The sequence below is a fragment of the Procambarus clarkii genome, chromosome 44 (genome assembly GCF_040958095.1).
Source record: "Procambarus clarkii isolate CNS0578487 chromosome 44, FALCON_Pclarkii_2.0, whole genome shotgun sequence".
NCBI classification, from domain to species: domain Eukaryota; kingdom Metazoa; phylum Arthropoda; class Malacostraca; order Decapoda; family Cambaridae; genus Procambarus; species Procambarus clarkii.
In genome coordinates, this window is record NC_091193.1 from 19,798,393 (window position 1) to 19,821,595 (window position 23,203).

Consider the following 23,203-nt stretch of genomic DNA (forward strand, 5'->3'; position numbering starts at 1 on the left):
CTGAAAAGTTAGTGATTATATAGTATAATGATAAACATTGCTTGGATATAATTTATATTCAGTTTATAAAGGCATTTGATAGTCACATTATAAATTATTGTTGAAGCTAAAATGCTTTGATGTTGGACGAATTTGTTAATTACAAAGTAACATTGTGTTGTAAGTTTCAAAATAGTTTATCTACATTTGTAACTCAGTAGTCAGTGGTATTCCACTGAACTATTCTTGGACCACTTTTACTCTTTATTTATATGAAAGATCTACCAGGAGTAATGAAACATGGTAATATAAAATTTTATGCAGATGACTAACAATTAGATACAATATGCTTTTCTTCATGTCATATTAGCAAATGTACAAATGGGAAACTGCCGCTGGATGGACGAGGCTGCTGGTGGACGACGGTAACCCTAGAAAAAGAACCATTTACCACTGCTGCCGTGAATTATCGTCTGCACCCTCACAACCTATGGAAGAAAAATGAGTATAAATTATGAGAAAAATGCGATTTCATAAAGATCACTGCGGTTAGACCACGCCAGCCAGTATGACGTAAACGCTAGGCTTGCTGGGACTCTGATAAGGCTTCAGGTATATTTCCATTAACTTGTGGTGCAGAATAACGTCTTTTTAACCTTCAGCTATTATCTGTGGATGTAGATGTTTAAGTGAAAGTTTGCTATTACAGCTAATTATTAGTATAGAATTAATAGTTAATCGTTGAAATTCCACATCATCCGTCACTTTGGGGCACGGTTCTGCATCTCCGAATATTAAAGGGTTTGTTAATATATATACACAAGTGAAGAATTTTATGTGTGAAGGAGTGACTTAACATGGTTTATGTGGTTTATGAAGTTGATGGTAACCAATTATCATTGTTTTGATCAGACAATTAAAAAGGGATTTATTACTCATAATAACGTCAGTGACCGATATAAGTATGTAAGTGGGGAACACGTCTGTTAAAATGTGCTAAGATAGAAAAATGTTCTTCCAGTTTTATCTTCGATAATATGATCTAATGGAATTGTCATGATTTATTTATAATTTATATTCGTTACAGATTCTGTGGTGCTATGTTCCAAGGTAATTAAGTGTAGAAAGTACGTGTAATTTGATCAGAAGTATGGAAAAATAAGTAACATTCTGTTACGTTTTCTACCTGCTTGAAGACAATTTTTGCATGGCAACAAAGTATATATCTATTTTCTATAGTGTGTATACTGATGGATATGACTTACGACACGGAACTATTTTGTTTCAAAGACTGATGTGCATAACTCTGTAACTTGTCTGGTTAAGTCAGACATAATTGAAAATTTGGTGGCAGGGGCAAGGAGGTGGGAGTCCCGTAAGCTCCCACGCGGGAGACCACAGTTGAATTTCCACTCCGGAAGAAATTGGTAAGTGTGCTGCCTGCTCCACAATTTTCTTAAGTTGACCGTACTTACTGTTATTAATAGTAGCCCACATTAATTTTACATGTAGTGAGAGCAATCCTAGACAAGAGTGTTTAAGGTAAATGGTCTCGAAGCAAGTAACCAATAGGTGGCAGTTACAGGTTGGCCGAGTGTTGGATACGAGGGTTGGGGAAGTCTGGATTTGTGAGGAATTGATGTAGGTGTTCAGCTTTACCTATCTCTGAAAGTTTACGTAGGCTCAAATAAGGGGCCGGAAGGCTGAGTGGACAGCGCTCGGGGTTCTTAGTCCTAAGGGTCCGGGTTCAATCCCCGGCGGAGACGGAAACAAATGGGCAGAGTTTCTTTCACCCTGATGCTCATGTTCGCCTAGCAGTAAATAGATACCTGGGAGTTAGACAGCTGCTATGGGCTGCTTCCTGGTGATGTGTGTGAAAATTAGGATTAAGGACTTGCCCGAAACGCTATGCGTGCTAGTGGCTGTACAAGAATGTAAGAACTCTTGTATATATATAAATAAATAAAATAAATTTGTTATATTGCTTATTTGTTAACTATATGCGGGATGCTATTTAGAGTATTTGCCTGTTCTTGTGAGTAGGTTCTGTTAAGTAATGCTGAAGAAACTATGTAAGAGAAGGGTTGGATACCTCACCCTGATAGATGAAACTTATGACGGATCATGTTCATTGATTGATTGATAAAGATTAAGCCGCCTTAAAGGTATCACGGGCATGAATAACCTCGTAAGTGGAGGCTCTTTCGAACCATTACCAGTACCAATAGCTGATACTGTGGATGGATGGGGTTCTTATGTTGAGTATTGCGTGTAGTTATATGTAGGGGGCCCCAGACCGAGTGAGAGACATTATAGTGACGGGAAATACTTAAGATACATGATACGTTATTAATTAACAGGAACAATGTGTGCTACCACCCACCTCTCCTCTCTACAGGTAGGAAGGAGTTGGGGAACAGTGTGAGGCACCACTGACTTCACTCTAGTAGGTAGAAGTGGAGAAACAGTGTGTGGCAACCCACCCCGCGTCTCTCCAGGTAGAGTCAGAGGGACAGGTTGAGTGTGAGGCAACACGCCTTTCCTCACTCCAGGAAGGTGTGGAGGATCTGTGTGTTGCAACACTCACTTTTTCTCACTCGGGAAGGAACGGAGGAACAGTGTGAGGCAACACTCACATCGTCTCACTTCAGGTAGGAGTGAAGCAACACTCACCTCCCCACTTTACAGGTAGGAAGAGGAGCAGCAGTCGAACGTTCCCTGGTTGTTCAGACACCAGTTTTCACAGGCCTCCTCCGTGTCTTGGTCGTCGTATACCTGGACCTTTGTCTTTGAGCTGATGTCTACGAAAGCCAAACGTTTTGACTTGCCCGAAACGTTCAACGCTGATCTGTACCGATAATAATAATAATAATTGAATATACCGTATATATATATATATATATATATATATATATATATATATATATATATATATATATATATATATATATATATATATACATATATAATATTTATATATATAATATTTATATACGATAAGCTTGAATGGTCTTCAAGCCAAATATATCAGAAAAAACTTCCTCATGAAGGCTTCGAACATCAGACAGTCAGGCGCTCCAAACACTTAGCATGTCCAATACCATAACCACTGGATCACGACTGACTACAAAAATGTTGGTAGTTGTGAGACTATTTACCCAACACCCGACAGCACTCGGTGGCCAGTGGTCACAGATAATTTTCATCAAATCAATTCACTATGTGAGGAAAATGCGAGCCTCATATGTGCGATAAGCCTGAAAACGCGAGCCTTATATGTAAGGACAAGCTTATCGTACATATGAGGCTCACGTTTTTCTCACAAAGAGGCTCACGTTTTTCTCACTTAAAGTTCATTGAACGGCTTGTGCTCTTAACTTTCCCTCTCGTTCTCTTACCTCACCCTACCGTCGCAATACGAAATACTGCTTATAAAATGTAAACGTAGAGATGTAACCTACTTCTTGGTGTGCACACAGTTAACATTTTAGCTCTGGACTTGAGAATTAACAAAGTTTTGAAACTAAGATCCTTAATGACCCTGCCGGTCGAAGCCTAACACCTAACTGCTGATAGAAATATATTTGAGAGTTGCTAGCAGGTGGTCGGATATAATGGTTTCTTACCTTTTTGAACGGCCTGATTGATAGGCACTCCTTTCATCTCTAGTGGTAGATGACTTGCCGCTAAAAGAATTGCCTATCTTTTTTATGAGAGACTTCGCGTCGTCGGTGACGTTCTCGGTGTAGCTAACCGCGTCTTCAATGGGTTTCCTGACGGGTGAGAAGGGTCTTGAGCGAGCGTCTGCCAGCACCACCACCACCACCAGCCCGAACACAAACTCTGTGCATAAATACTTAAGTTGTAGTTTTGTTCAACGTATGTTTAATTATGCTTAAAGTGGAAAGAAATATCCTAAAGTTTCTTTACACTATTTCAGGACTGAACAAACTTAAAAACTGGGGGGATTGTACCCACCTCTGATGTTGTCTTTCATGGAAGGTCACCGACTGAATTTTTAGATAAACACATCAATGATCCTAATTACCCCACTGAGAAGTGTGAGGAACTTAGGATAGTGTCAGGAAGTGCAGGTAAGGTAACGTAGTTATCAGCATAAAGAGCCTAAGACAATGACTAGCACTTGGGAAGGATGTGAGGGCGGAGGTAAGGAACGGGGCCCGACACTTGGACCATCGGGAATTTCACACAGATGCAGGGCTGTTGTAGTGACCGGTGGAGGGAGACTTACTTAATAACATGATAAAAGTTGATAGTTGTGGGTTCAGTGCCGTTGGTGGGGTCCGTGATGGTTGTTATTAGAGTTGGTGGCGGAGGTGTGGGGCAGGTTGATGCCACGATGATGGGTTGAGCAAGACTGAACCCCACCCAGGTTTACGCTCTTCAACACCCCTCCCGCCCTGCCTCTAACGCAAACACTAATTCTGCCATTAGCATCAAGTGCATTATTAGCAGCGTTCCTTTCTTGTGGAAACTGTACTTGACGCTAATGGAGGAATGCTTACCACCGTAGAGAATAAGGCTGCCCGCAGCACTCGAACACCCCTAATATTTCTCAACCCATCCTCTAGCACAAGCTATAGTCTAATACGTAGATTTTAACATATGCAGCAGACAACTAACTGACGGGAAGAATCTTTTGTTCATTAAAATAAACAATAGTTTATCAAATGTAAATTAATTTTATTTTGTGTGTTTATGTAATTTATGGATAGATAAGGTGTTTTGATAATCTTAATTTATGGATTGATTGTAATTAAAGCTGAAAATTAACTAATCATGTTTCATGTCATAGCTGCTAACATGGTTAAGTCGATTATATGTCAAATATTGACATGTAGATAATAATAATTAAGTATTTGACTTATACGTTGTAATCCCTATGGCTCTTCCTTGTGATGAAGAGCTATAAGAGCTATATTTTCTGCCCTTGCTAAGCAAAGCTTTCCACTGTTAAACCTTCAACTTGGTAAATAAAATGTATAAAAAATCTTGAAGAAATGTGTCGATATATAAATTGATTATGAGCTCTCTCATCAGTGACTAATTACGAGGATGTGAGGTCTAGCTTTTTATTCTCCGCCTGCTAACCTTGCTGTACCTGTTTCGTTATTCATTTTTATTTATTTTTAATTATTTATTTATATATGCAAGAGTTCTTACATTCTTGTATAGCTTAACTATCATGGCGATCAAAATCTACTTCTCTTAGTGCATTCTAATTGTTTCCTTATATATCTTCGACTCATTTGTGTTTGCAGCTTCCACTTGTGTCCTCTTGTCCTAATTTCTCGTAACTTAAAGCTGTCCTTGCCCACCTTGACTATTTCCCTGAGTATCTTGTATGTTGTGATCATATTTCATGTTTCATCTGTCCTCCAAGGTTGTGAGGATCAGTTCCTTCAACTTATCTTCATAGCTTAACTATCTTAGCTCTGGCATTAATCTAGTTGCACTTTTTTAATTTTTGTTTTATGCGTTACAATATATGAGTTCCAGGCCTGTGCCGCTTATTTTAGTATTGGAAGAACAAAAGCTGTGTAGATTTCCTTGAAAGCGACCTAGGTCAGGTTTGTAAACGCCATTCTAATATTTGCCTGCGTCCCATATGCTGCTGATGTGACCCTGCCTATGTGTACCTCTGATGCTAGTATTGGACTTATATCCACTCCCAAATGTTTTTATCTTTCCGATTCCTGCAGTTGCCTTCCATTTATGGTGTATACATATATTTTCTCGTCTTCTTCCTCCCCTGTCATCATTACCTTACACTTATTGGAATTTATTACCTTACACTTATTGGAACTGAACTCTAGCAATCATTTGTTTACCTGCTCTTGGGGTTTGTCAAAGGCTTCCTGTAACATTCTGCAATTCTCTGTTTTTACATTCTTCTTTCTCCTCACATAGTCTGAAAACATTTACATGTATGAGCTCACTCCCTCATGTAGATTATTGACATAAATTTGGAACAGTAGTGATCCACGGACCGATCCGTGGGATACCAAGGATCTCCTCCACTCGTTACATTTCTCCAGCTGAGGACGTCACCTGTAACTCTTTGTCTTCTGTCCTTCAGGTACTCTCTTACCCAGTTTAGTGTCTTCCCATTATCCCAGCTTGCTTCTCCATCTAGTTCACCAGTCCTTTGTGAGGAACGGTATCAAATGGTTTTTGACAGTCTAGGGAAAAAACAATCTATCCAGCTTTATTCTCCCCTTCACACTTTAGTGTCCTTGTTTTAAAACTCGATCAAGTTTGTCAGACACGACTTTCCCCTTCTAAATTTATGCTGTCTTTTTGTTACCAGTTTATCCTCTCCAGGACCTTCACTATTCTCAACCTGATTTCTTTCTCCAGCACTTTACACGGAATAATTGTCAATGACATTGGTCTGTAATTCAGTGCCGCCTGTCTGTCTCCTTTCTTGAATTAAAGGAACGCATTGTCTTGGTCCAGAATTTTGGGTCATTTCCGACTTAAGAGTGTTATAATTAAATTGATGATTTGTGGGTTGGCCGCTTACTCTTCAGCCACGTTATTGTGACTCGTCATGTTTATATTTAAATATCAGGTTATTTAAAATAAATATTTGTGTGAGGCTTGTAAATTGATACCGAATGCTTCACTAACGTATTTCGATTGCAAGCAATTGGCAACAGTAAAGATGCAACCTAATCTATTATACACCAAATTCTCCTTCAAATGTTGCTTCTTGTGGTAAGGGTGTTCACATACGATACCCTGGTTGATTGATTGATGAAGATTAAGCCACCCAAGAGGTGGCACGGGCATGAATAGCCCGTAAGTGGTAGATTTTTGGGAGTGAATATGATATTTGGTCGTGAAAGGACCTTTCAAGGGTTCTTTCAAGGGAAAGGAAGGACCATTCTGTGTGCTGTGGTGGCTTTTAATCGTCAGTACATGCTCTGTGACTGCTACCACGGGGAGGATACTGTTCCCCGACCCGACCATGTTATTAGTCGGAATTTAATTCCGACCAATAACTATTTAATTAATGAGGGGTAATTAATTCCAAACTAGAAATTTTCAACTTGTGGATTTCTTTAACTACATTGATTCTAAACCAATAAATAACAATGATTTCCAAACAAAAAATAGTGCAACCAATGATAATTAGAATGTTCCTCCTTGTGATCAGAGTGAATACCTCTTGATATAGTGTCGATATTAAAATAACTGACATTCTTTAGGCTATTTTATAAGATAAACTAAAATGGTACGCCTTGTATTGCACAGATTCATCCTAATTTTGTCAAATCAGTTTATCAATACCCGATTAAGCTGCATATACATATATCAACTCAGGTTGACTACTACAACGATGGAAGATTAGTGTCATTGTACTCATAAATGTAATAGTTAACCCTCTATGATTGTTATAAACCTATCTGTTGAACTATTGTAATTAAGTTGATGGAAAGTGTAATATATAGCCATTTAGTAACATACTTGCACGTAAATAAAATTGCCATTGATATTTAACATGGGTTTATTAGTAACATAACAACACCCAATTTATCAGGAAATATTTAAATGATTAAATGTTTGGATATATTTTAAATTAGTTTGCAAAAGACATTTGATAGACTCACATCCTTAATTACAGTATGTTATTCCCGAAAAGAAGTTCTTCAAAGATCTAGGTTGCAAGATCTAGGTTCTTTTTATGTAATAATAGAATGTTAAGTTTATACCACCTATATAAGACCATTAAAGCAGAGTAATACTTCTATCTGAAGCCATCACAATGTTGAAGACTATTCTATTTAGAAGTGTGCAACGTTAATATACATAATTGTAGGAAATTCTAGGTCAATTGAATTTTGCAGAAACATGTGAAATATTGTGGCTTTACTGACCCTATAAATAAGAATATACGCAAACCTCATTTTGCACCACAAAAATTGTTCAGACATATATATTGATACTGATGGCATAGCTACCCTAAAACAAATAATACAAGGGGTTATGGGCCAAAAAAATCGATACTCAGTACAGTTGGTTTAATTGTCGGAAGTTTTTCTTTACAAATATAATAATACCTATTTCGAATGATCTTATAATGTGAACTACACTACACTACACATTTGTTCATTTATAATGTGAAGTAGCAGACAGTAACATTCTATGTAAATTTATAATTGTGTTAAATACGATTGATGTTTTTTTTTTTAATTTTGTAAGGAATGCGATCGCACAGCTTTATGTATGTTCGCTACTGTTTAGCTGGTTTGGATAATATACATGCCTGTTAATTTGTATCACACATATACATATCTTTGTTAATTTAAAGATTCATTTACCATGTTCAGAACAAGAATTGATTGAATGATTTTTAAAGATGAATAAATAATTAATATTAACAAATGTACACAGGAAACTGCCCTTGGATGGACGAGGCTGCTGGTGGGCGACGGTAACCCTAGAAAAAGAACTATTTACCGCTGCTGCCGTGAATTATCCTCTCCAACTTTGTCATTATGGAAGAAATAATGATAAACAGAGATTTCATAAAGATCATTGCAGTTAGCCCACGCCAGCCAGTATGACGCAGACGGAGGACTTTCTGGGAATCTGATAAGGTTAATTTCCTGTAACGTAGATATGCATGATTTTGGCTCATAGAATAACCTCCCTTTAACATTTAGATATTATTTATGGATATAAGTGTTTAAGTGAGTTTATTACATTAATATCCAATATTAGTCAGGTATAGAATAGATTGGTAATTGTTTAAATTTCGATCTTTAGTCACCTGAAGCATGGTATTGGATCTAATATTACATTTATATACATATGTGAGAGTTTCATTTGTGAAGGTGTGATTAGCCGCCCACCTATAGAGTGGGTCTTGTAAGTAGATAGTCTAATTGCAAAAAGTTAATTTAATTTCATATTTATACCTAATGACCTTTATTTGTCATCCTATCTATATTTTTTAATGCATTTCATATTAAAGCAAAATAACCATAGTACTAGTTACTGTCTTGTAATCATTCGAACGTCTGGTTTAAAGTAAGTGTACAGTAGGATATAAGTAGTAGGCATCCATCAGTATCAGGAGATTAATGGATGCACCCAGCGATATAAGTAGGTGATATTAAAACCGATGCATAATCATTTTGTCTGATTAGAGGAATTATTTGTGTCTGTACCAGAGATAAGACTAATAAGGGAATTTGTAAAGTTACTGAAACAACCGAACAGAATCTGGATACAAATTCTTCAATGAATCCTTTCTTAAATACATAGGTACCCTGTATCTTATAATTTGCCTGATATGTAGTCATGACGGCTTGGCATATCTCCATATTTCAAATCAAATCATATATCATATATCAAAATCGGGTATATCTCCTGATATTTCCTTTCCGTAAACTTATAATTTGCCTGTATGTTATAGAAGGGGATTAGCATATAAGATACCTATGAAATTAGGAGACTTTATAATACTGACAAAATGTTTTGCAAAAATAATGACAAATTAATGATTATATATACGGTATTGATATTACCATCTCAGATTCCTGCTACCTCTCGTATGACTGAAGGGGATTCCTGCTACCTCTCGTATGGCTCCTACCTGGAGCTGATAAATATTAGCTCCAGGTAGGAGCGGAGAAACCTTGTGAGGCAACACCCACCTCGCCTCACTCCTGGAGATATTGTTTTATGCAGCAATCGAACTTTCCTTCGCTGTTCATACAGAAGTCTTCACATTCCGTCTTCTTGCCTTTCTTGTCTTCGCCCCCGTTCTTTTTCTCCGAGTCTTTGCCTTCGTCCGTTTTCTCAGAGTCTGTGCCCTCGTCCGTTGTCTTCGAGCTCTCGCCTTCGTCCGTTGTCTTCGAGCTCTCGTCTTCGTCCGTTGTCTTCGAGCTCTCGCCTTCGTCCGTTTTCTTCGAGCTCTCGCCTTCGTCCGTTTTCTTCGAGCTCTCGCCTTCGTCCGTTTTCTTCGAGCTCTCGCCTTCGTCCCCTTTCTTCGAGCTCTCGCCTTCGTCCCCTTTCTTCGAGCTCTCGCCTTCGTCCCCTTTCTTCGAGCTCTCGCCTTCGTCCCCTTTCTTCGAGCTCTCGCCTTCGTCCCCTTTCTTCGAGCTCTCGCCTTCGTCCCCTTTCTTCGAGCTCTCGCCTTCGTCCCCTTTCTTCGAGCTCTCGCCTTCGTCCCCTTTCTTCGAGCTCTCGCCTTTGTCCCCTTTTTTCGAGCTCTCGCCTTCGTCCCCTTTCTTCGAGCTCTCGCCTTCGTCCCCTTTCTTCGAGTTATCAGCCTCGTCTTTGTTAGTTGATTTATTTGAAACGGAATTCTCTGATCTGTACCAATTGTAATTATATAATTAATATTTTTATTATTTTATAAGCCATATCAATTGAGACATTTTATAAATTTCTCTCTCTTGATATTGCCAATTTCCCCATTCATAAGTTATCTATGTTATAGCGCACCTTGCTCTGTAGACTCAATCTTTTATCACTCACACTTAACAATTTTATGATTGATTTCTGTCGCCATACTCATTCATGAGGTCCTGGATACCTAGAGCTGTTCATTGTCGCTTATCTAACTCAATAAGCTCATTCTTAAGCTTAATGCTTCAACTTTCATCCTTTTGAGTCTAATGGAAATGTTTTTTTGAACATGCATAGCAGCCCATCTCCCGTAATGGGTTTTATGTCACACCTTTTGGGAGTGTTTCCCGGCTCTCCACGACCTGGCCCGGCAGGATTAACCTTCGCATTGTACCTCCCACTTGAGGTTATCTTGAGTTGATTTCGGGGCTTTTTTTTTTTTTAGTGTCCCCGCGACCCGGTCCTCGACCAGGCCTTCACCCCCAGGAAGCAGCCCGTGACAGCTAACTAACTCCCAGGTACCTATTTACTGCTAGGTAACAGGGGGCATAAGGTGAAAGAAACTCTGCCCATCGTTTCTCGCTGGCGCCCGGGATCGAACCCGGGACCACAGGATCACAAGTCCAGTGTGCTGTCCGCTCGGCCGACCAGCTCCCACTACACAGTCTCACTCATCACAATGCCATACTGTAGTAGGAGGCAGAGTGTGCTTCTGTATCTTCTCTGCCGTCTCTTGTCAACATTACTGCACTGGCTCAAGGGGAGGGGGGTAGAAATAGCCTAAGCTACTCTATCCCTTTGAGATGTATTTATTGCTTATCTCAATAAACATACTTGAACTGACTCAAGATTCTCTCCTTCGCCCGTCTCCTTCCACTATTTGCCTCGTGGCAACCTGTCTTCCTAATAGAAAGTCTCATTTCGACGCACACTCTACCCAAGGCCAAAAGTCGTTGTACTAGAAAATGGTTGCGGCTCGTGAAATTGACGTACTGTCCCGTTTTCTGTTTTAGACTCTCTGGTTGGTTAGGATGAGGGTACTTTAGTACGATAGTTTCTTGACGTTGGGAAACCTTAGGAGGAAGGGCTGCGTCCCATACCAGCCCATTTCTCGAACGTTCCCAGCGTCAAGAAACTATCGTATTAAAATGCCATATCTTAACCTCATACCGTTCTTGCGAACATTTCCAACGACAAGAATCTGCCGTATTAAAAAGCCTTATCTTACAGCCCGTCCTCCTAACGTTTCCCAACGTCAAGAAAACGGTAAATTTAAAGAGTCCTTTCCTATCCTACCAGAGGACCCAAAACAGAAAACGGGACGTTGTCAATTTTGCGAGTGTCTACCATACACCCTTCTATGGGCTAGCGTGTTATAAGCCATATAAATAGTGTTATAAGCCATATAAATAATGTGTAATAACACGAATAATGTTTTCGCCGCACTCCTATAGCAGCCGTTACTTGGAACTCGAAATTGAAATTGAAATAAGTTTATTGAGGTAAAATACACACAAAGGGATGAGGTAGCTCAAGCTATCCTCACCCCGTTCAGTACATCGTGTTAATACATACATATACACACATCACAAACAATAAACATATTACCAAACATTCTGAGAGATAAACATCTACATTTCCTACGGAACTCGAAGGTTCAGGCAATTCAGTACATCATTTTTGTGACGTGACAACTCTGGAGGACGGGCTGTAGAATGAGTCAAATTCACAAAGTTAGCATGAGCGCTAAATTCAAACAGGCATTAGTATGAACGACAAATGTAAACAATTGTTAGTATGAGCGTCAAATTCAAACAATCGTTAGCGTAAGTACTAAATTCATACCTCCAGACGAATATGATAAGTGTCTTATCAACATCAAATATAGTTATCATTGCAACGTAATTGTTGCTTACTGCTAGTAAAGATAAATTAGAAAAATATGCCCAGTTTTTGCAGAAATTTTATTTTGAAATGCAAATCACCTTAGAAAAAAAATTACTTTTATGAAAGCGTGAAGGAGCTTTCTATAAATATTAAATTAATCAAGTATTTTCCATAGAAACAAAAAAGGCACAAATTTGTATAAACTAGTTAGTTTTAGTTTAGTTAATTTATTATGCACCCCATTCCCATCTTGTGGGCGGTAGTGGAAAGGGTTACAGAGGCACATAATAGGCTCAGGAACTGAACCCCACAATTCATGTAGCTAAGGAAGTAAATTAGTAATGGTGGAAGTTGAAATATACGACAGGACCCACCGGGCAAGGCTCTCCAGTGCTATAACAACAGCAGCTCGCATCATCAACAGCCTAAGCCATCTGGACGTCATACTAAACAATAATTCAAAAACAAATCCACTCATGAGTAACACCAAGTCTCGTTGTACTTTAAAAGTTCAGTGAACGGCTTGTGCGCTTGACCTTCCCTCTCGTTCTCTTACCTCACCCTACCGTCGCAATACGAAATACTGCTTGTAAAATGTAAGCGTAGAGATGTAACCTACTTCTTGGTGTGCACACAGTTAACATTTTAGCTCTGGACTTGAGAATTAACAGTTTTGAAACTTTGATCCTTAATGACCCAGCCGGTCGAAGCCTAACACCTAATATAATGCCGATAGAAATATATTTGAGAGTTGCTAGCAGGTGGTCGGATACAAGGGTTTCTTACCTTTTAGAACGGCCAAATTGATATGCACTCCTTTCATCTCTAGAGGCTGATGACTTGCGGTTTAAAAAATCGTCTATCTCTTCGTAGACAGACTTCGCGTCATCGGTGACGTTCTTAGTGTAGCTAACCACGTCTTCAATGGATTTCCTGACGGGTGGGTCGTTGGGCCTTGAGCGAGCGTCTGCCAGCACCACCACCAGCCCGAACACAAACTCTGTGCATAAATACTTAAGCTGTATTAGTTTTGTTCAACGTGTGTTTAATTATGCTTAAAGCGGAAAGAAATATCCTGAAGTTTCTTTACACTATTTCAGGACTGAACAAACTTCAAAACTGGGGAGATTGTACCCACCTCTGACTCTGACTACTCCCCAGTCTCGTGCTAAACTATGTTTCCTATTAAATTTCGAACAAGAATTTGTCGAAGAGGCTGTAGCGTCAGCAATGTATGGCTTTGTGTTTATAATGAATAGTGTACACATATCTAAAACAATTTAATTTGCGATGACATTTAAATATTACATGAAACCCAGTCTATTACAGCCTGACATAGTAGGTGAATGTATAACCCAGTCTATTACGGCCTCACATAGTAGGTCTACGAATAACACTGTAAATTACAGCCAAATAGTAAGCTTATGTATAACCCAGTCTATTACAGCCTAACTTGGTGCGCTTATGTAAATCCCAATTTCAGCTAACATTGTAGGTTTATAAATAAATATTACAACCTAACATAGTAAGCTCATGTATAAACTAATGTATTACTACCTAACATACTAAGCCATGTATAAAATAGTGTATGTCAGGCTACATAATAAGCCATGTATAACCTAGTATATGTCAGGCTACATAGTATAACTCCATATTTATAACAGTTTAATTACCTTAACATATTTTTAATATACCAGTTATTACAGACCGTTGTGGGAACTTGCAATTAGATCACAATTAATTAATTAAATTAAAATCCTAATTTATTATTTAAGACGTGTACTTGAGTGAGTAAAAATCCGCATTTTACAATAGAAAATACTAAATGAGTGAACATATTTGTACTCAGCCACCATATTGGTATATTAGGCAAAAAGAGCCTAAGACAATGACTAACACTTGGGAAGGATGTGAGGACGAAGGTAAGGAACGGGGCCCGACACTTGGACCATCGGGAATTTAACACAGATGCAGCGCTGTTATAGTGACCGGTGGAGGGAGACTTACTTAATAACATGATAAAAGTTGGCAGTTGTGGGTTCAGTGCCGTTGGTGGGGTCCGTGATGGTTGTTATTGGAGTTGGTGGCGGAGGTGTGGGCAGGTTGATGCCACGATGATGGGTTGAGCAAGACTGAACCCCACCCAGGTTTACGCTCTTCAACACCCCTCCCGCCCTGCCTCTAACGCAAACACTAATTCTGCCATTAGAATCAAGTACATTATTATCAGAGTTATTTTCTTGTGGAAATTGTACTTGACGCTAATGGAGGAATGCTTACGATCGTAGAGAATAAAGCTGCCCGCAACACTCAAACACCCCTAATATTTCTCAACCCATCCTCCAGCACAAGCTATAGACTAATACGTAGATTTTTAATGCCAGAAGTTTGACATGTGAAGCAGACAACTAATTGACGGGATGAATCTTCTATTTGTATCTATAAAAGATAAAATCTTTGTCCAAGGTTGGAGGCCAAACGCTTGGGGCTGTAATCCATTCGGGGATTATAATTCAAGTACAGATATAGTACATAGTACAGAGAAAATCTGTACTTTACATGTTCGTTTTAAACCTGATGACCCTTTGTTATGATGATGGGCTATATTTTCTGACCTTGCTGAGTAATGCCTCTCAAAGTCCCACCTTCAACTTGGTAAACGTGCAAGGAATTGTAAAGTAATGATAGACAGAATATAGGAGCTGCAAGCACTTTGCCCCAAGAGTGTACTACTTATTTGTTGTGTTTACTATATTAATCTGCAATGTAAAATGTGATTCTCGTACTGTGATTTGTGGATTTGTACTGACTGGATTTGTGCGTCCCTTGAAAGACTTGAAGAAGTAGAGGTTAGAAATAGCCTAAGCTACTCCCTTTAAGATGTATTTTAGTCTCAATAAACGCACTTAAACTTGAAAGTAATGAGCAAAAATTGTAAAGTTATTGGTGATTTTCTATTTAAATATCACGTTATGGAAAAGTTCATTGTTAGGGTGTTGTTAATTGGTGGCTCGGTGCCGTGTTATGGCAACACGGCCTTGGCAGGTTGCATCAAGGGTCCCTCCCTGCACCTGGGGTACCCCGTCCTCTTAAACAATGGCCAGTAACAATGTTTACGGTATTCCTGCCGACAATCCAATTGTCTATGAAAAAAATACACCACTCACAATTATTGGAAATGAAACAAAAAATTAAAATTGGGATTTTTTTCCAAAACAGTATGTTAAGGGTCCTCTGGTAGGTTAGGAGGGCAGAAATTCTCCTAAAGTTTCAAAACGTCATGAAAAGCGTTAATTGAAAGTTTCCTCTCCTAACCTTTCCGAGTATGCCAGAGGACTCAAACAGGACAGTACATCACTTGCATGAGCCGATTTCATTTCATATTATGTCCATTTTGGCTATAGCGCGCTTACCAGCGAAAAGCGACGTTATTTTTAAGAGGACGGGTTGTGGAGTGAGACTTGCGCCAGTAGGAAATGTATATGTTTATCTCTCAGAATGTTTGGTAATACGTTTATTGTTTGTGATGTGTGTCTATGTATGTATTAACACGATGTACTGAACGGGGTGAGAATAGCTTGAGCTACCTCATCCCTTTGTGTGTATTTTACCTCAATAAACTTATTTCAATTTTAATTTCAACTTGCGCCAGTTAACATGTGTAAGTGTGAGAGCTGTTCCCTGTATTTTTTTTTTTGTAATGTTTGTATTATTTTTTTCCTTGTTAGGCTCCGGGAACAGACTATCAAAACTTTCGTTACAGTTCCATACTTCACCAGTGCCTTTGTATTATTGTTCAACCACCACTTATTGGTAAGATTTACAGCCATACTTATTATTTATATATATAGTCAGCTATGTAGTATCACATAGTTTTTCAGATTGATTTAGTTGTTTTCAGAATGATCTAGTTTTTTCATATTGTCTTAGTGATTTTCAGAGAGATTTAGTTGTTTTCAGACTGTCTTGGTGGTTTTCAGAGTGTCTTAGTTGTTTTCAAAGTGACTTTGTTGTTTTCAAAGTGACTCGTTTTCAAAGTGACAGTTTTTCTCAGAGTGAGTGACTTAATTTTTCAGAGAGACTTAGTTTATCAGAGTGTCTTAGCTGTTTTCAGAGTGTCTTAGCTGTTGACAGAATGTTTTAGCTGTTTTCAGAGTGTCCTAGTTGTTTTCAGCAAACTGTGACATCTAAGGTTTCATTTCGATACAAGATTACAAGATTTTCCCATCTAGGTTATCGATACGTCAATCTCCATTTTAGCTTTTGACTCGTGATGCAGGTATATTTAAGACATTTCTAATATGATAAGAGTCCTCAACCTTACCTCTCTTAGTGAATTTCAATCATCGTACCACTTTGTTTCTAAGATCACACTGATGTAATTTTCGGATAAGAGCATTTATACAATATAATGTATCTACACTTAATTCAACCATTTACGTTTCCTCAGTCTATCTTTACTATGAGAAGCATTATTCGCTACTTCCACATAACAGAAGTAGATGTTTGTTGTGCTTTTTTGGAAGCAATCTATGCTGTATTGCTAACTTCTCAATGTTATCTTTATAATGTATTTTTCCTCAAAGGCCTTATGTTCCCACACCTAACATTGTAATTATTTCACTACTAAGTGCATCATTTTCTTACACTCCAAATCATAAATAAATAGATACGCAGATTTACATCTGCCCTACATAAACAGTGTTCGATGTGTCTTTGTACATAGTGTCATTAATATACACATTAATGCACATTATGTAAAAAGACACATCGAACACTGTTGTTTATGTAGGGCAGATGTAAATCTGTGTATCTATGTATGTAGGTTAGATTAGGATTTTAAAAGCACTGCAATCACCTTCTGTGGTTGTTTGTTCAACAAATCACTGAATTATATGTTTAACAGAACTCTAACCCTGTCCATGGAGGACAGAAGAAAATGTATATATGCTGGTTAGCATTGTAAATGTGTGGCCACGTCTGTGGTAGGAAAAAGCAAAAAATAAATATATAACTCTTTAAGTCAACTCTCGTATGCAAAGCAACGTTTCGAGCAAATGCTAATCATAGCTTTGTGTTTCTTTTTATCTTCTTACTCATTGACACCAAATGTACATGACCTATTGAAGGTTAGTCTTAAGATATGCCTAATTATTTCAAGACTTATAAAATATATAAATGATAGATAAAGAACTACACAACCTATGTATTTAATGCGTATGTTATTTTAGTGCATTAATGTGTTATTTTTCTGCAAAAAAGTAGTAACTTGATCGTTATATCCTACCACTCCTATTCGAAAGCTACCATTTTAATAGTATTCACCGTACATCGATGCAATATCAGCTCAATAATTAATCTACTATTTCTTTTTGTCTCTCGCAGGATCATATGATGTTTCAATAGTCTGTTTAAATCAAACGTCGAGTGTTATGTACTCACTTTTATACAAAAAAATTATACTTATTATTTTATAGACATAATTAACTTTTTTTTTTTATTTTTATTAGTCATTTTTATAAAAGAAAAATATAAACCAAAAAATATATTGGTCCGGGTATGAAGGTCACCCCGGTCTGGACCGAGACCAGGCCCGGGTCACGCTCATCCGTCAGTCATCCATCTCAGGGAACCCTCCTAGTTTCCTTTTCCCCTACTGGCTGCCAGGTTGTGGTCGTGAAGCTGGGCTGCCAGGTTGTGGTCGTGAAGCTGGGCTGCCAGGTTGTGGTCGTGAAGCTGGGCTGCCAGGTTGTGGTCGTGAAGCTGGGCTGCCAGGTTGTGGTCGTGAAGCTGGGCTGCCAGGTTGTGGTCGTGAAGCTGGGCTGCCAGGTTGTGGTCGTGAAGCTGGGCTACCAGGTTGTGGTCGTGAAGCTGGGCTGCCAGGTTGTGGTCGTGAAGCTGGGCTGCCAGGTTGTGGTCGTGAAGCTGGGCTGCCAGGTTGTGGTCGTGAAGCTGGGCTGCCAGGTTGTGGTCGTGAAGCTGGGCTGCCAGGTTGTGGTGTTGAAGCTGGGCTGTCAGATGGGTGGTGGTGGCGGCTCGTGTCGAGCACTTCTCCGTCGCAAGTTGTTATCTGCTCACTGAGAAAGACAGGAAGATAAGAAGGCGACCAAGGTAGATACTCACCTGTGTTCATCAGTAAGGTGATGCACACTATGTACAATACCAGAGGTCAACTGCCACAGTGCCATCTTCATTGTTTATTTGTAAACTAGTTTTAGAGTCAACAAAAGTGTTATGTAGTTAGTATGGTCTATACCAACTAGCTTAGACCATACTAACTACAAAAAAGGTTGGAAATCGTGAGACTTTTAACCCAACCTTCCCGACGATGGTCAATGTTAGGGTACAGTTATTTCATCGAATCACCTCGCTGTTGGGGTCACGTGAGTAACACAAATGTGAAGAAGCTAAAGAATATGTGTCAGCCAGGTAGGTGTTCCTGTCGGTCCTAATGTGTGTCAGCCAGGTAGGTGTCCCTGTCGGTCCTAATGTGTGTCAGCCAGGTAGGTGTTCCCTGTCGGTCCTAATGTGTGTCAGCCAGGTAGGTGTCCCTGTCGGTCCTAATGTGTGTCAACCAGGTAGGTGTTCCCTGTCGGTCCTAATGTGTGTCAAGCCAGGTAGGTGTTCCCTGTCGGTCCTAATGTGTGTCAGCCAGGTAGGTGTTCCTGTCGGTCCTAATGTGTGTCAGCCAGGTAGGTGTTCCTGTCGGTCCTAATGTGTGTCAACCAGGTAGGTGTTCCTGTCGGTCCTAATGTGTGTCAACCAGGTAGGTGTCCCTGTCGGTCCTAATGTGTGTCAACCAGGTAGGTGTCCCTGTCGGTCCTAATGTGTGTCAGCCAGGTAGGTGTTCCTGTCGGTCCTAATGTGTGTCAACCAGGTAGGTGTTCCTGTCGGTCCTAATGTGTGTCAACCAGGTAGGTGTTCCTGTCGGTCCTAATGTGTGTCAGCCAGGTAGGTGTTCCTGTCGGTCCTAATGTGTGTCAACCAGGTAGGTGTTCCTGTCGGTCCTAATGTGTGTCAACCAGGTAGGTGTTCCTGTCGGTCCTAATGTGTGTCAGCCAGGTAGGTGTTCCTGTCGGTCCTAATGTGTGTCAACCAGGTAGGTGTTCCTGTCGGTCCTAATGTGTGTCAACCAGGTAGGTGTTCCTGTCGGTCCTAATGTGTGTCAACCAGGTAGGTGTTCCTGTCGGTCCTAATGTGTGTCAGCCAGGTAGGTGTTCCTGTCGGTCCTAATGTGTGTCAACCAGGTAGGTGTCCCTGTCGGTCCTAATGTGTGTCAGCCAGGTAGGTGTTCCTGTCGGTCCTAATGTGTGTCAACCAGGTAGGTGTCCCTGTCGGTCCTAATGTGTGTCAGCCAGGTAGGTGTTCCTGTCGGTCCTAATGTGTGTCAACCAGGTAGGTGTCCCTGTCGGTCCTAATGTGTGTCAGCCAGGTAGGTGTTCCTGTCGGTCCTAATGTGTGTCAGCCAGGTAGGTGTTCCTGTCGGTCCTAATGTGTGTCAGCCAGGTAGGTGTTCCTGTCGGTCCTAATGTGTGTCAGCCAGGTAGGTGTTCCTGTCGGTCCTAATGTGTGTCAGCCAGGTAGGTGTTCCTGTCGGTCCTAATGTGTGTCAACCAGGTAGGTGTCCCTGTCGGTCCTAATGTGTGTCAGCCAGGTAGGTGTTCCTGTCGGTCCTAATGTGTGTCAGCCAGGTAGGTGTCCCTGTCAGTCCTAATATGCAGGTAGGAGTTTCCCATGATGTTACGAAATATTTCAAGGATTCCTCCAAACAAAACAGGAATGGGAATTAATGCCCTAGAAGCTGTTTACCAAAACCGTCCTCTCAAAATAACGTTTTGCTCGTATGTGCGCTATGGACCAAAAACTGACGTAATTTGAAATGAAATCGGCACACAAAAGTTATGTACTGTCCCGTTTTCTGTTGTGGGAAGTAGACCTCCCAAGTACCTATTTACTGCTAGATGAAATGGGGCACAAGGTGACGTATATCGCTGCTAACTTGCTTATGATGCGGCCAGGATTCGAACCCAGGACTTAAGGCTGAGAATGGAAATCGTTCGTTCATCAGCTATTCATGGTGTGGATGGGTAAACAGGCATTTACCCATCAATTATTCATACTGTGGATGAATTTAATGTGACTTCAGCCCAGCCTCCTGTTTTGGTAGTACTTATTGTGACGATGAGGATCATAGTTCATACACCGACGTTGAACGCAAGTAGAAATCGGACATATTGTATTTGGACAAACCGGAAAAGATTTTCTATTTATGATGCAAAGACAAACTAAACTAACTTAACCTTGTCTCCTCCCTGCTCTCCTCACAATAATAAAATATCTTCACTTCTGCATCTAATTTCAGGGGATATTACACCCTGCTTCGTATGCCTCCGGCGTACAACACTGTGAGCTGAGTATAGTCCTGGATTATATTCATGACTAAAGCATACTATTATGGTGGCCTAAAAATAACCCTCCCTGCAGTTGATAGACTCTAGGTACTACACCAAACCATACCCAGTTTCATCAGTTTGTAATCAATCACTGTCAAGAAAGTATGTGATCGGTGTTATCTTGATATCTAGACCCCCAAAAAAATCCATTAAGAATTATAAAGATGTATGATTCTAAACCTAAGACCATATAATATAGGTACCATTTACCAGCAAAATAGTATTGAAATAGTAATCGAGACCCCCTTTCCCTTTCCAGTCCATTGTCGTGGGCGGCTGCCAGGGTTTGATGCTCCATGGGACAGTCCTCTGTCCTTTTGGAGCCTTATGCTCCTGCTGCCGTCTTCACTAATTATGCTGGATGCTATTTCCTATTCCTTTCATTTTCCTCCCCCTCTTCTCCTTTCTAATTGTCATTTCCCTCCGACCTTTTGTCATTCTTGATTATTCTCTTACATCTTTTTTTGACGCCCGGGTGTTTGGGGAGGCACACTCACCCGCAGAACTGTGGTACCCGACGTTGCGAGCAAGGGGATGCTTTTATTGTCAATCCTCGCCTTTGTTGCTGAATCCGATCTCGACAGACTGACGGTTCTTAAGGTGGCGATTTCGGGGCGTATACTCATGATGCACCCCTGGGGGGCCCGTCTTGTCGGTGTCCTATCCTCTAATTGTGGCTCCATGGTGGGTATGGGGCTTATTCGTGAATGAAATTATTATCTGCTTGTTTCTATGCCGCTAAATATTTAAGACTAATAACTTCCCAGACTCGTGGGGTGGGCAACCAAGCCCCTGAGTCGGACTGTGATGGAAGACCGGACTCTGTAGCCCCCGCTACATTGGGCCCAGACCAAGCCCCTCCTTTGACCCTCCCGACTACCCCCCCCCCTCTGCTCCCCTCCCACCTTTGTGGTAGGGTTGAACTCCAAGCCCCCGCTTAACATAACCCAACATAACTAAGTCTGTAACTCATGTTCCTAGTAAAATAGATTATTATTGTTGGAAAAGAACCAATATGGAAAGAAATATTTGAAAATAACAACACTTACTCAGGTCTATTAGGCAAATCGGACCTTGCATAATGGGTTGTTGTTGCCTCCAGCAAAGCTGTGGCTCATAAAATCCACTCTAATGCTTGGTCCACATAAAGCTTTGAGTGTCTGTAATCCAGTTTACAAGAACAACTTTCTGCTTACAGAAATAAAATATATGCATATTATTCTCAATTTCAGTACATTGGTCACACCTATTGTTGTCCTAAATGCCCAACATCAACAACCTATCATTAGTAGGGAGGGTGTCATGAATATAGCCATACAATAGTTCACATTGTTTTGGGGCAATATATTTAACATTAAGGTTTGCCCATATTACTCGCCAGCTAAAGAGTGGATATGCCTCCTCTACTCTAGGAACTATATTTTGGAGCAGAACATCATACACATGTTTACTGTTCATCATTAAAAACCTTCAACATTACAAAGCCGCCTGAGAACATCAATTGCACAAGAATAAAAGTGAGGTGAAATAAAGGCAAGGTTAGTATACTCTGGCATATGTATCAAGCAGCTAACACGTACTTTACAAAAATAATGTCCTAAAGCATTTACACTATTCTTTAGGATTACTTCCTTTATAAAGGTAACACATAACTATACCAATGACTTATGGTACACATTCAGTCTCCCTATTCCACCATCTTTCTTACCTTTACATAGTGTAGTCCGTTTAATTGTTTGGTATCTACCATACCATACATATCTAAAATAGTTTTGTCAATCTCCATAGCAATTTTCTTATCAATTGGAAAACTGTAAGACAAATACCATACTTTAGGTAAAATTTTGCAATTATTTATTATAGCCTTCTGAAAAAGGGTTAATTTGAAACATATTCGTAGCTACTATTATATTTCTACATGGTACTTGCCAATTCGTAACCAATGTTGTCCCCTATTTTTTACACCAGCAAATCCCGAGAGCCTTGACAGACCCGGGTGAGCCACGCCTTAGTCATATATATTGCTAATCACAATAATGCGTAATCACAATAATGCAGGGAATAACAGGGAAGGCTTAAAATCCCAGTTGGATGCCAGTTGTGTCTCTGGAATCCTTCCTTATTGTGGGTAACTCAGTAGCTTGGTTAGTACAACTATCGTCTTCCGCTTTTGTGGTCCCGTGTTCGAGGCTCCGATAGTCCAAGTTGGAAATACCTATGGGGGTACCTCCTCTGGTTGAATCAGTGAGGACCCTAGCCTCAGAGAATATAATGAAAAGCACTCGAAGCGACATACTTATCTGCATGCCAGTAGAGGAGTGGTGTTCCTCCAGGCGACAAGGTCCTCGCTAGGATCCTGTGTCAACCTCGGTGCTCCTCTAAACCTTCCCGTCAGTGTTTCAGCCGCGCCTGTACTCTGGCACTCCCAGTACAGCAGTGCCTGGCCCTGCACCACGGGGCCCGCACCTCCCATGGCCCGCAGTCATCTTGGGGGAGGT

General features: G+C 40.1%; 1 protein-coding gene and 1 long non-coding RNA gene across 7 annotated transcripts; one reads left to right on the plus strand and one right to left on the minus strand.

Moving 5' to 3' along the window:
• Positions 1-41: 41 nt before the first annotated feature.
• Positions 42-23,194, minus strand: LOC123745305 (uncharacterized). Of its 2 annotated transcripts, none has more exons than XM_045725714.2 (6): positions 23,002-23,194; positions 13,039-13,252; positions 4,232-10,329; positions 3,606-3,822; positions 2,653-2,827; positions 42-467 (listed from the first exon to the last, which is right to left on the minus strand). In XM_045725714.2, exons 1-3 carry the CDS (start codon positions 23,009-23,011, stop codon positions 9,675-9,677), a joined length of 879 nt encoding a protein of 292 aa, XP_045581670.1. In that variant the 5' UTR covers positions 23,012-23,194; the 3' UTR covers positions 42-467; positions 2,653-2,827; positions 3,606-3,822; positions 4,232-9,674. The 2 variants fall into 2 exon arrangements, with proteins under 2 accessions (XP_045581670.1, XP_045581671.1); XM_045725715.2 differs by lacking the exon at positions 23,002-23,194 and adding an exon at positions 14,260-14,417.
• On the plus strand, positions 18,161-19,617 carry LOC138350258 (uncharacterized). 5 transcript variants are annotated; one of them, XR_011222031.1, is made up of 4 exons: positions 18,161-18,755; positions 18,794-18,830; positions 19,019-19,499; positions 19,537-19,617. It is a non-coding gene; the product is annotated as an uncharacterized lncRNA (long non-coding RNA). The 5 variants fall into 5 exon arrangements; XR_011222033.1 differs by having other exon boundaries at positions 19,019-19,425; positions 19,463-19,599; XR_011222032.1 differs by lacking the exon at positions 19,537-19,617 and having other exon boundaries at positions 18,162-18,755; positions 19,019-19,092; positions 19,130-19,519.
• Positions 23,195-23,203: the final 9 nt, after the last annotated feature.

Coding starts and splice junctions, on each gene's coding strand:
- LOC123745305 (XM_045725714.2), bottom strand. Junction 10,330..13,038: donor CAATTTGGCCGTTCTAAAAG/GTAAGAAACCCT, acceptor CAATTGGTACAG/ATCAGAGAATTCCGTTTCAA.